The following is an 11,854-nucleotide window of genomic DNA, read 5'->3' as shown; positions in this document are numbered from 1 at the left end:
TCGCATGGGTTCAAAGGCCAGCGACCTTGACCTGCTTTTCAAGGTCACCAATGGTCACAAAGGCCGGTGACCTTGACCGCCGTTTCAATGTCACCAGTAGTTATTTGTTTTGAAGGCTGGCGACCATGACCTACTTTTTATGGTCACTGTTTGTCAAATCCTCTAAATAAATATTACGCCAATCTCCAATTTTTTCATTGTATATCTCAATTTACATCAAACACATAAGTACATACAAGTACATATTACTGCACTTAGCATGGAAAATACCGCTCACGGGACATTTCGTGATGATCGTCTCTAGTTTTTTTTTTTTTTTTTTTTTACTTTCGATACTCTGTGCTTCTTACCCTGTGTGCTGCTATACAAAGCTACTGGAACCTCAACTTCCGAGGGATTCTTCCCAAAGACTTAATAAAGTTCTATCTAATCTAAAAATCTAGTCTGATTCATAACTCATCTCCACATTCACTCCAGTAACTCAGCACTTTATCACGATGGCACATTATGAGATCAAAGCAAAAACGCCAAAAACACTAACGTTTCAATTAATGTTTTATTACAAATCAGGTAACTTGCAAACTAGTACAATGATGTAGTCACACTGCCCTAAAAATAAAAAAGTAACTTGCTGCTAATGCATATGAACAGTTTGTCCAAAAACAGAAGATAGGATGTTTAAGTCTTGGTTCTCCTTTCTCAACAGAGACCAGAGCAACAGTAATCACACAAGCAGTCTCTCAATCGCTGTTTGAACAGACTGGATCTGTGGTTTGAGCTGAGAGCCTTCCTTTATGGTGACCGAGGTGGCGATGACGGGCCGGGACACACCGCACGCCCGCCCCAGGGCCTGCTTGGAGCGGACAAACACATATGGGACGTTCTTGTCCTCGCAGAGCAACGGGAGGTGGAGGATGATCTCCAGTGGTTCGGCATCAGCAGCCATCACAATGAACTCTGCGATGCCCCTGTTTAATGTTTTTGTAGCTGTGGAGGAAACAGGAGATATTTTTCTTATTATAATGAATGCAATATTACCAAGATCACTACGACTGTGTGTTTTATGTTAAAAGCACCAAATTTTGCACAGACATGGTTGGCAGGTAATTGACAAAAATAGATATCATGCCAAGCCCAATCTCCCACCAGCAGTCAGATAATACATAAATTCCAAGATGCCACCATACCGCTGTGGAATACCTTCAAAATGCTCCTTCTCTGTTACTATACTAGAGCTCTTGGTGAAATACTAATGTACCTGCAAGATCAACTATACAACTCTGGTCAGTTTTTCACTGTTTGGTCAGCTTTTTTGGTCACATTCTTCTCTACAGCTTGGGAATATACAGTAGTGTTCAGAATAATACTAGTGCTATGACTAAAAAGATTAATCCAGGTTTTGAGTATATTTCTTATTGTTACATGGGAAACAAAGTACCAGTAGATTCTCACAAATCCAACAAGACCAAGCATTCATGATATGCACACGCTTAAGGCTATGAAATTGGGCTATTAGTAAAAAAAAAAAAGTAGAAAAGGGGGTGTTCACAATAATAGTCGTGTGGAATTCAGTCAGTGAGTTCGTCAGTTTTCTGGAACAAACAGGTGTGAATCAGGTGTCCCCTATTTAAGGATGAAGCCAGCACCTGTTGAACATGCTTTTCTCTTTAAAAGCCTGAGGAAAATGGGACGTTCAAGACATTGTTCAGAAGAACAGCGTAGTTTGATTAAAAAGTTGATTGGAGAGGGGAAACTTATACGCAGGTGCAAAAAATTATAGGCTGTTCATCTTCAATGATCTCCAATGCTTTAAAATGGACAAAAAAAAAAAAAAAAGAGACGCGTGGAAGAAAACGGAAAACCATCAAAATGGATAGAAGAATAATCAGAATGGCAAAGGCTCACCCATTGATCAGCTCCAGGATGATCAAAGACAGTCTGGAGTTACCTGTAAGTGCTGTGACAGAAGACGCCTGTGTGAAGCTAATTTATTTGCAAGAATCCCCCGCAAAGTCCCTCTGTTAAATAAAAGACATGCAGAAGAGGTTACAATTTGCCAAAGAACACATCAACTGGCCTAAAGAGAAATGGAGGAATATTTTGTGGACTGATGAGTAAAATTGTTCTTTTTGGGTCCAGGGGCCCCAGAGTTTGTGAGACGACCCCCAAACTCTGAATTCAAGCCACAGTTCACAGTGAAGACAGTGAAGCATGGTGGTGCAAGCATCATGATATGGGCATGTTTCTCCTACTATGGTGTTGGGCCTATATATCGCATACCAGGTATCATGGATCAGTTTGGATATGTCAAAATACTTGAAGGGGTCATGTTGCCTTATGCTGAAGAGGACATGCCCTTGAAATGGGTGTTTCAACTAGACCATGACCCCAAGCACACTAGTAACGGAGCAAAATTATGGTTCCAAACCAACAAAATTAATGCCTCACAGATGTGAAGAAATCATGAAAAACTGTGGTTATACAACTAAATACTAGTTTAGTGATTCACAGGATTGCTAAAAAAGCAGTTTGAACATAATAGTTTTGAGTTTGTAGCATCAATAGCAGATGCTACTATTATTGTGAACACCCCTTTTTCTACTTTTTTTTTTTTTTTACTAATAGCCCAATTTCATAGCCTTAAGAGTGTGCATATCATGAATGGTTGGTCTTGTTGGATTTGTGAGAATCTACTGGTACCTTGTTTCCCATGTAACAATAAGAAATATACTCAAAACCTGGATTAATCTTTTTAGTCACATAGCACTACTATTATTCTGAACACTACTGTATGTCATAAAACGGTCTTAAAAACGTGATCACATGACTGGTTTCTCTTTTTTCCGACAGTGTTATTTTAATTTTTAATTTTTTGGCCTTTTTGCCGGCCCTGCCACTACAATGAACATGTAAGAAATAAAGCCTGTACTGGCTTGTTGTTATAACTGCTAGCTTGCTGGTGCCTCGATAAGGTGGATTGTCAAAGCAGTCTGTGTTTCTTGTGAGATTTGAGACTTTCGTTCAAAGAACACCGGGTTGGTGTCCCAACACTTGCAAGGCTGGATTTCTGCTGCAAGATGCTTGGTGGGGGGAGAGAGAGTGCCCATTCTCTCCAAAACAAGTCATTTAGGAATTACATTTACTCCCAAACTGTAAAATTAAGGTAAAAATGTTGCATAGTTCCTCTTTAATAGAAAATGTTCACCAGGTGGAGATATTGCTCCATTTTGATAACCTTGAGTACAGGCTGCTGTGGGACATACAACCCCTGGCAAAAATTATGGAATCACCGGCCTCGGAGGATGTTCATTCAGTTGGTTAATTTTGTAGAAAAAAAAAAAGCATATCACAGACATGACACAAAACTAAAGTAATTTCAAATGGCAACTTTCTGGCTTTAAGAAACACTATAAGAAATCAGGGAAAAAAAAAATTGTGGCAGTCAGTAACAGTTACTTTTTTAGACCAAGCAGAGGGGGAAAAAAAAAATGGAATCATTCAATTCGGAGGAAAAAATTATGGAATCATGAGAAACAAAAGAACGCTCCAACACATCACTAGTATTTTGTTGCACCACCTCTGGCTTTTATAACAGCTTGCAGTCTCTGAGGCATGGACTTAATGAGTGACAAACAGTACTCTTCATCAATCTGGCTCCAACTTTCTCTGATCGCTGTTGCCAGATCAGCTTTGCAGGTTGAAGCCTTGTCATGGACCATTTTCTTCACTTCCACCAAAGATTTCAATTGGATTAAGATCCGGACTATTTGCAGGCCATGACATTGACCCTATGTGTCCTTTTGTAAGGAATGTTTTCACAGTTGTTTGCTCTATGGCAAGATGCATTATCATCTTGAAAAGATGATTTCATCATCCCCAAACATCCTTTCAAGTGATGGGATAAGAAAAGTGTCCAAAATATCAATGTAAACTTGTGCATTTATTGAATGATGTAATGACAAGCCATCTCCCCAGTGCCTTTACCTGACATGCAGCCCCATATCATCAATGACTGTGGAAATGTACATGTTCTCATTCAGGGAGTCATCTTTATAAAGCTCATTGGAACGGCACCAAACAAAAGCTCCAGCATCATCACCTTGCCCAATGCAGATTCATCACTGAATATGACTTTCATCCAGTCATCCACAGTCCACGATTGCTTTTCCTTAGCCCATTGTAACCTTGTTTTTTTCTGTTTAGGTGTTAATGATGGCTTTCGTTTAGCTTTTCTGTATGTTAATCCCATTTCCTTTAGGCGGTTTCTTACAGTTCGGTCACAGATGTTGACTCCAGTTTCCTCCCATTCGTTTCCTCATTTGTTTTGTTGTGCATTTTCGATTTTGAGACATATTGCTTTAAGTTTTCTGTCTTGACGCTTTGATGTCTTCCTTGGTCTACCAGTATGTTTGCCTTTAACAAACCTTCCCATGTTGTTTGTATTTGGTCCAGAGTTAGACACAGCTGACTGTGAACAACCAACATCTTTTGCAACATTGCGTGATGATTTACCCTCTTTTAAGAGTTTGATAATCCTCTCCTTTGTTTCAATGGACATCTCTCGTGTTGGAGCCATGATTCATGTCAGTCCACTTGCTGCAACAGCTCTCCAAGGTGTGATCACTCCCTTTTAGATGCAGACTAACGAGCAGATCTGATTTGATGCAGGTGTTAGTTTTGGGATGAAAGTTACAGGGTGATTCCATAATTTATTCCTCAGAATTGAGTGAGTCCATATTTTTTTCCCTCTGCTTGGTCTGAAAAAGTAACCGTTACTGACTGCCACAATTTTTTTTTCCTGATTGCTTATAGTGTTCTATAAAAAGCCAGAAGTTGCCATTGAAATGACTTTAGTTTGTGTCATGTCTGTTATCTGCTTGTTTTCTACAAAATTAAACACTGAATGACATCCTCCGAGGCCGGTGATTCCATAATTATTGCCAGGAGTTGTAGTAGTAGATGTCATACAGACACAAAATGTGTTGTTTCCTATATTTCCTAACATGCTGAATCCATTCCAACCACATGGATGATTTTCAAGTTGCAATAGAGAGTCGCCTATTCGCATAGCGCGATGACGTCACAACTCGGGTCCAGTTAGGGAGACGGGCGTTTTTTTTTTTTCCCAACAAGGAACTGTCAGAAACTTTCTCGTTGCTGTTTGAAGTTGGTGTGGAGGTAGAAATAACCCTTTGAATCTTGAATAATGAAGTCAGTCGCACAAAAAAAAAAAAAAAAAAAAAAAACACAGTGAAAAACATGTTCATTGCCCGCAGAATGTTGGTATTTGGTTGTTGAACTTTCCTATCAAGGGACTGTAAAGCCCCGGTCACATGGCACTAACAAGGACACGAAGCCAAAACTAAACAAGAAATCTGGACTTTACGTTGACATTGTTTAAACCAGGCGTCCAGCTTCGATTGATCAGCTGCTCTGTGAGGCGTCATAACATCTGTATCAGTTTGCCGCTCTAATCAATCAATCAATCAATTTTTTTATATAGCGCCAAATCAAAACAAAACAGTTGCCCCAAGGCGCTTTATATTGTAAGGCAAGGGCCATACAATAATTATGTAAAACCCCAACGGTCAAAACGACCCCCTGTGAGCAAGCACTTGGCTACAGTGGTAGAGGAAAAACTCCCTTTTAACAGGAAGAAACCTCCAGGCAGAACCAGGCTCAGGGAGGGGGCAGTCTTCTGCTGGACTGGTTGGGGCTGAGGGAGAGAACCAGGAAAAGACATGCTGTGGAGGGGAGCAGAGATCAATCACTAATGATTAAATGCAGAGTGGTGCATACAGAGCAAAAAGAGAAAGAAACAGTGCATCATGGGAACCCCCCAGCAGTCTACGTCTATAGCAGCATAACTAAGGATGGTTCAGGGTCACCTGATCCAGCCCTAACTATAAGCTTTAGCAAAAAAGAAAGTTTTAAGCCTAATCTTAAAAGTAGAGAGGGTGTCTGTCTCCCTGATCTGAATTGGGAGCTGGTTCCACAGGAGAGGAGCCTGAAAGCTGAAGGCTCTGCCTCCCATTCTACTCTTACAAACCCTAGGAACTACAAGTAAGCCTGCAGTCAGAGCGAAGCGCTCTATTGGGTGATATGGTACTACGAGGTCCCTAAGATAAGATGGGACCTGATTATTCAAAACCTTATAAGTAAGAAGAAGAATTTTAAATTCTATTCTAGAATTAACAGGAAGCCAATGAAGAGAGGCCAATATGGGTGAGATATGCTCTCTCCTTCTAGTCCCCGTCAGTACTCTAGCTGCAGCTTTTGAATTAACTGAAGGCTTTTTAGGGAACTTTTAGGACAACCTGATAATAATGAATTACAATAGTCCAGCCTAGAGGAAATAAATGCATGAATTAGTTTTTCAGCATCACTCTGAGACAAGACCTTTCTGATTTTAGAGATATTGCGTAAATGCAAAAAGCAGTCCTACATATTTGTTTAATATGCGCTTTGAATGACATATCCTGATCAAAAATGATTCCAAGATTTCTCACAGTATTACTAGAGGTCAGGGTAATGCCATCCACAGTAAGGATCTGGTTAGACACCATGTTTCTAAGATTTGTGGGGCCAAGTACAATAACTTCAGTTTTATCTGAGTTTAAAAGCAGGAAATTAGAGGTCATCCATGTCTTTATGTCTGTAAGACAATCCTGCAGTTTAGCTAATTGGTGTGTGTCCTCTGGCTTCATGGATAGATAAAGCTGGGTATCATCTGCGTAACAATGAAAATTTAAGCAATACCGTCTAATAATACTGCCTAAGGGAAGCATGTATAAAGTGAATAAAATTGGTCCTAGCACAGAACCTTGTGGAACTCCACAATTAACTTTAGTCTGTGAAAAAGATTCCCCATTTACATGAACAAATTGTAATCTATTAGACAAATATGATTCAAACCACCGCAGCGCAGTGCCTTTAATACCTATGGCATGCTCTAATCTCTGTAATAAAATTTTATGGTCAACAGTATCAAAAGCAGCACTGAGGTCTAACAGAACAAGCACAGAGATGAGTCCACTGTCCAAGGCCATAAGAAGATCATTTGTAACCTTCACTAATGCTGTTTCTGTACTATGATGAATTCTAAAAACCTGACTGAAACTCTTCAAATAGACCATTCCTCTGCAGATGATCAGTTAGCTGTTTTACAACTACCCTTTCAAGAATTTTTGAGAGAAAAGGAAGGTTGGAGATTGGCCTATAATTAGCTAAGATAGCTGGGTCAAGTGATGGCTTTTTAAGTAATGGTTTAATTACTGCCACCTTAAAAGCCTGTGGTACATAGCCAACTAACAAAGATAGATTGATCATATTTAAGATCGAAGCATTAAATAATGGTAGGACTTCCTTGAGCAGCCTGGTAGGAATGGGGTCTAATAAACATGTTGATGGTTTGGATGAAGTAACTAATGAAAATAACTCAGAACAATCAGAGAGAAAGAGTCTAACCAAATACAGGCATCACTGAAAGCAGCCAAAGATAACGATACGTCTTTGGGATGGTTATGAGTAATTTTTTCTCTAATAGTTAAAATTTTGTTAGCAAAGAAAGTCATGAAGTCATTACTAGTTAAAGTTAATGGAATACTCAGCTCAATAGAGCTCTGACTCTGTCAGCCTGGCTACAGTGCTGAAAAGAAACCTGGGGTTGTTCTTATTTTCTTCAATTAGTGATGAGTAGAAAGATGTCCTAGCTTTACGGAGGGCTTTTTTATAGAGCAACAGACTCTTTTTCCAGGCTAAGTGAAGATCTTCTAAATTAGTGAGACGCCATTTCCTCTCCAACTTACGGGTTATCTGCTTTAAGCTACGAGTTTGTGAGTTATACCACGGAGTCAGGCACTTCTGATTTAAAGCTCTCTTTTTAGAGGAGCTACAGCATCCAAAGTTGTCTTCAATGAGGATGTAAAACTATTGACGAGATACTCTATCTCACAGAGTTTAGGTAGCTACTCTGCACTGTGTTGGTATATGGCATTAGAGAACATAAAGAAGGAATCATATCCTTAAACCTAGTTACAGCGCTTTCTGAAAGACTTCTAGTGTAATGAAACAATTCCCCACTGCTGGGTAGTCCATCAGAGTAAATGTTATTAAGAAATGATCAGACAGAAGGGAGTTTTCAGGGAATACTGTTAAGTCTTCTATTTCCATACCATAAGTCAGAACAAGATCTAAGATATGATTAAAGTGGTGGGTGGACTCATTTACTTTTTGAGCAAAGCCAATAGAGTCTAATAATAGATTAAATGCAGTGTTGATGCTGTCATTCTCAGCATCTGTGTGGATGTTAAAATCGCCCCTATAATTATCTTATCTGAGCTAAGCACTAAGTCAGACAAAAGGTCTGAAAATTCAGAGAAACTCACAGTAACAACCAGGTGACGATAGATAATACAAATAAAACTGGTTTTTGGGACTTCCAATTGGATGGCAAGACTAAGATCAAGCTTTCAAATGAATTAAAGCTCTGTCTGGGTTTTTGATTAATTAATAACTGGAATGGAAGATTGCTGCTAATCCTCCGCCCCGCCCGTGCTACGAGTGTTCTGGCAGTTAGTGTGACTCGGGGGTGTTGACTCATTTAAACTAACAATCATCCTGTAACCAGGTTTGGGCAACAAATCAATATGTTGATCAATTATATCATTTACCAACAGGGACTTAGAAGAGAGAGACCTAATGTTTAATAGACCACATTTAACTGTTTAGTCTGTGGTGCAGTTGAAGGTGCTATATTATTTTTTCTTTTTGAATTTTCTTAAATAGATTTTTGCTGGTTATTGGTAGTCTGGGAGCAGGCACCGTCTCTACGGGGATGGGGTAATGAGGGGATGGCAGGGGAGAGAAGCTGCAGAGAGGCATCGTAACACCCGACCAGTCAGCCACAGTCGAAATCTGCTTTTCATCCGGCTGCTGTCTCTCTCTGGCCAGTGTGAGGGGCAGCACTCCCCTTACACTGGGACCACACCAACGAACAGTCTCTGAAACAAGCTCCCTCAGCAGAAGTCCGTCACTCTTCTGTTTTTTGCTCAGACTCACAGACTGAGTGTTTCACTTTTTTGGAGAACACACAATGCTTCACAAACACGGTAACTGGCCCATAACGACTGATCGGTTAGCCGCGAGGTGTCATAACACGCTGTTGTTTCTAATGACACCAAACATGCGAGTGAGAGGCTCACTAACTAGAAGTCTCAGCAGCACAACCTGAAAATTGTCCATTACATTGAATAAAATAAATAAATACACTGGCATGATATCAATTTTTGTTTATTATTATTATAAAACTAGAAGCACTCAGAGTGCAAACCTCCGCCAAGGCCATGGGGTCACTGACGCCATAACATCTACATGCCGTGGAATCACTGAACCTAAAAAAGTCAAACAATGATGTTTGCTCAGTAATAAAAAAGTTTCATCTGCTGTGACTGGATAGCATGTATCCTTAGCGCTTGGCATCACAGTTTATTGCAACTTGCACCTTTCCCAGAAGCTACTGTCATCTGAGCACTGATATTGATATTGCATGTGCTTATAGACAAAAACAAATGAGACAAAATTCAATTTATTATTCAACTAAACTGCAAATATACGAATTTTTTAACATTTATGAAACACTTCTCTAAACAAGGCCATAGGGTCACTGACCCTAAAGAGATTCCCTCCTTGGCACAGTGATCTATTTCTTTTTGTCTCTTTCTCTAAAATTGTATATAATAATCATTAGATTATAATATATAAACAAAATAAATGTAAGAAATATTACAATTTGAAAACAAATGCACCCGAACGTGATGACAGCTGCAACTGCTTAATGCTAACTTTTAACATTGAAAATGCCATAGACATGCTAATGCGTTAGCATCGGGATCCGGATCGTGATCGAGATCATCACTAAAATTTCATCACTTGTTCCTCTTGTCATTTCCAACCACTCCATAAAATTTCCATAAACAAAATAAATTTAAGAAATATTACAATTTGAAAACAAATGCACCCGAACGTGATGACAGCTGCAACTGCTTAATGCTAACTGCTTAATGTCTCAGAATCACATGCATTAATGTTATATGTTTTGGTCCATATCTCCCTTAATATTTGTCCTATCATGCTAATTTTTTTAAAACACTTCTCTTCAAGAATCGTATATTGAATTTCATCAACAGCACATGGAAAAGGGGTAAATAGTCAAAACATTTTGTTTCAACCGAGTCAGCCTGGCATACATCACTGAATTGATATTCACTGTACAGTGTATATTACCATGTAGATAGCTTGTACACTACACTGACTACAAGATCTAGACTTTATATATCAGAACAAAATGTAAAAGCACACCATTTTGGCAGCTGGCTGGCCCCCGCTGCTCAAGGGCAAAAAACAATTAGAAAAACCAAGTTGGACATGAACATACTGCATAAATTTTAAACAGCATTGGAAAAAACACGAATTGAAAGTTTACCAACTAAACTAAAAATTTGCACGATAGGACAAATATCCTGGTTCACACGGCAAGATAATTAGGCCGATATCAGACCCGATCTTCCCCTTCCGGCAATCTTAAGGATGCCCTGATTATCGTGATGACGCTAAAGCCCCTTTCACACCAGGGGTGCTTGCAGTTGCTTCCTGTGGCATCATGACGACGCCAAAAAAACTGCGCTATTTGGAGTTAATTGCCCGTTAATTGCTGTGTCGGCTTGCACCCGATGACGAGTCGTTGGGCTGCAGTTTTGCTTCCAGGTGCTTCCCCTCACTTCACCTTGTTTTTGTGCTGAGCTGCAGGTCTGCGCTCTGAGGTCTGTTATAGTTTATCTTTCTTTCTTTGACCGCAAGCTGCGTGTACGCGAACGTACGCATGTGCGCGAACGAACGTCTGTGTGGAGATGTCTGGAGTTAAACTTGATGTGGACATGTCCTGTCTCTGGCATTCAGTCTGTGAGCAGATCTCATGTCCTTTTTTGTCCTTTTATTTAACAGAGTGATAAGAGAGTTTGAGAGGAGAGTGAGGAAGTGCTGCAAGCCAGTTTTTTTTTTAATTGTTCACATATGTGCGTGAGAAGGAATCGTTCCTGAGTGGACTGGAGATGTCATATTTAACCTTGAGAGATTGAGATTTCCTGTCTGATCTGGGAATGTTCATGTGTGAAATCTCTTCATGTGTGGTGTGTTGACTTCACCGTGTTTTTTTTTTTATCTTCACGTGTGTGGTCTCTCGGATTTTGAAAACCTACAGATAATTTTAAAATCCTGCCGTGTGAACCAGGCATAAGGGCAATATGGACCAAAAACTATGACATTAATACATGTGGTAGCGAGACTGTCTCCCTACCGCTGGTCACGTGATTCCAAGGGCTCTAGAAAACCCAATTAGGCACAGTAGATAACATTCATTCAACCTCAGAGAAAACCCAGTTAATGTCCATATTTTATTCAAACTTTCTACTTATTACGGTATCGTATTCCACCACTTCATACGGCATTCAGTAAGAATGAACCGCTGTGATTATCGTAACATAAAAGTGGACATCACGGAATCAAAGCTGTACAGGAGGCAACTGTTGAGTTTAAAGCAAGAAACATATGGATAGGGTTGTGTGTGAACTGCGATGCTAGGTATTTTACAATGGGTGGTGTAGTTTGCTGACCTTCATTAGCTCCCTTCCTCAGCTGCTTGTAGTTAGCAGCCTGCAGCACCAAGTCCATAGTTTTAGTCAGCGTGGCGTCAGCCAGCGGGTAGGCCTTCGGGTTCACTTGGGCATCAGTCTGATAATATTAAACAACATCATAAAATATTAACTACCAGGAAAGACGTGTCTAAAGTTATCCGGTT

At 39.8% G+C, this 11,854-nt stretch overlaps 1 protein-coding gene across 4 annotated transcripts in view; it reads right to left on the bottom strand.

Moving 5' to 3' along the window:
- Positions 1-537: 537 nt before the first annotated feature.
- Positions 538-11,854, bottom strand: part of LOC117531261 (NHP2-like protein 1) — a 35,985-nt gene continuing 24,668 nt past the window's right edge. For 2 of the 4 annotated variants that reach the window (XM_034194279.1, XM_034194281.1), the window contains exon 3: positions 538-987. In XM_034194279.1, coding sequence (XP_034050170.1) covers positions 725-987 — 263 coding nt within the window. In that variant the 3' untranslated portion in view covers positions 538-724. Of the gene's footprint in view, positions 988-11,669; positions 11,797-11,854 lie in introns of all 4 variants that reach the window. The other 2 variants (XM_034194282.1, XM_034194280.1) reach the window with 2 other exon arrangements.

This window comes from Thalassophryne amazonica, chromosome 18 (assembly GCF_902500255.1).
Source record: "Thalassophryne amazonica chromosome 18, fThaAma1.1, whole genome shotgun sequence".
Taxonomy (NCBI): Eukaryota; Metazoa; Chordata; class Actinopteri; order Batrachoidiformes; family Batrachoididae; genus Thalassophryne; species Thalassophryne amazonica.
Note: the sequence above shows the minus strand (reverse complement) of the source record. Positions and strands in the feature narration are given on the sequence as shown.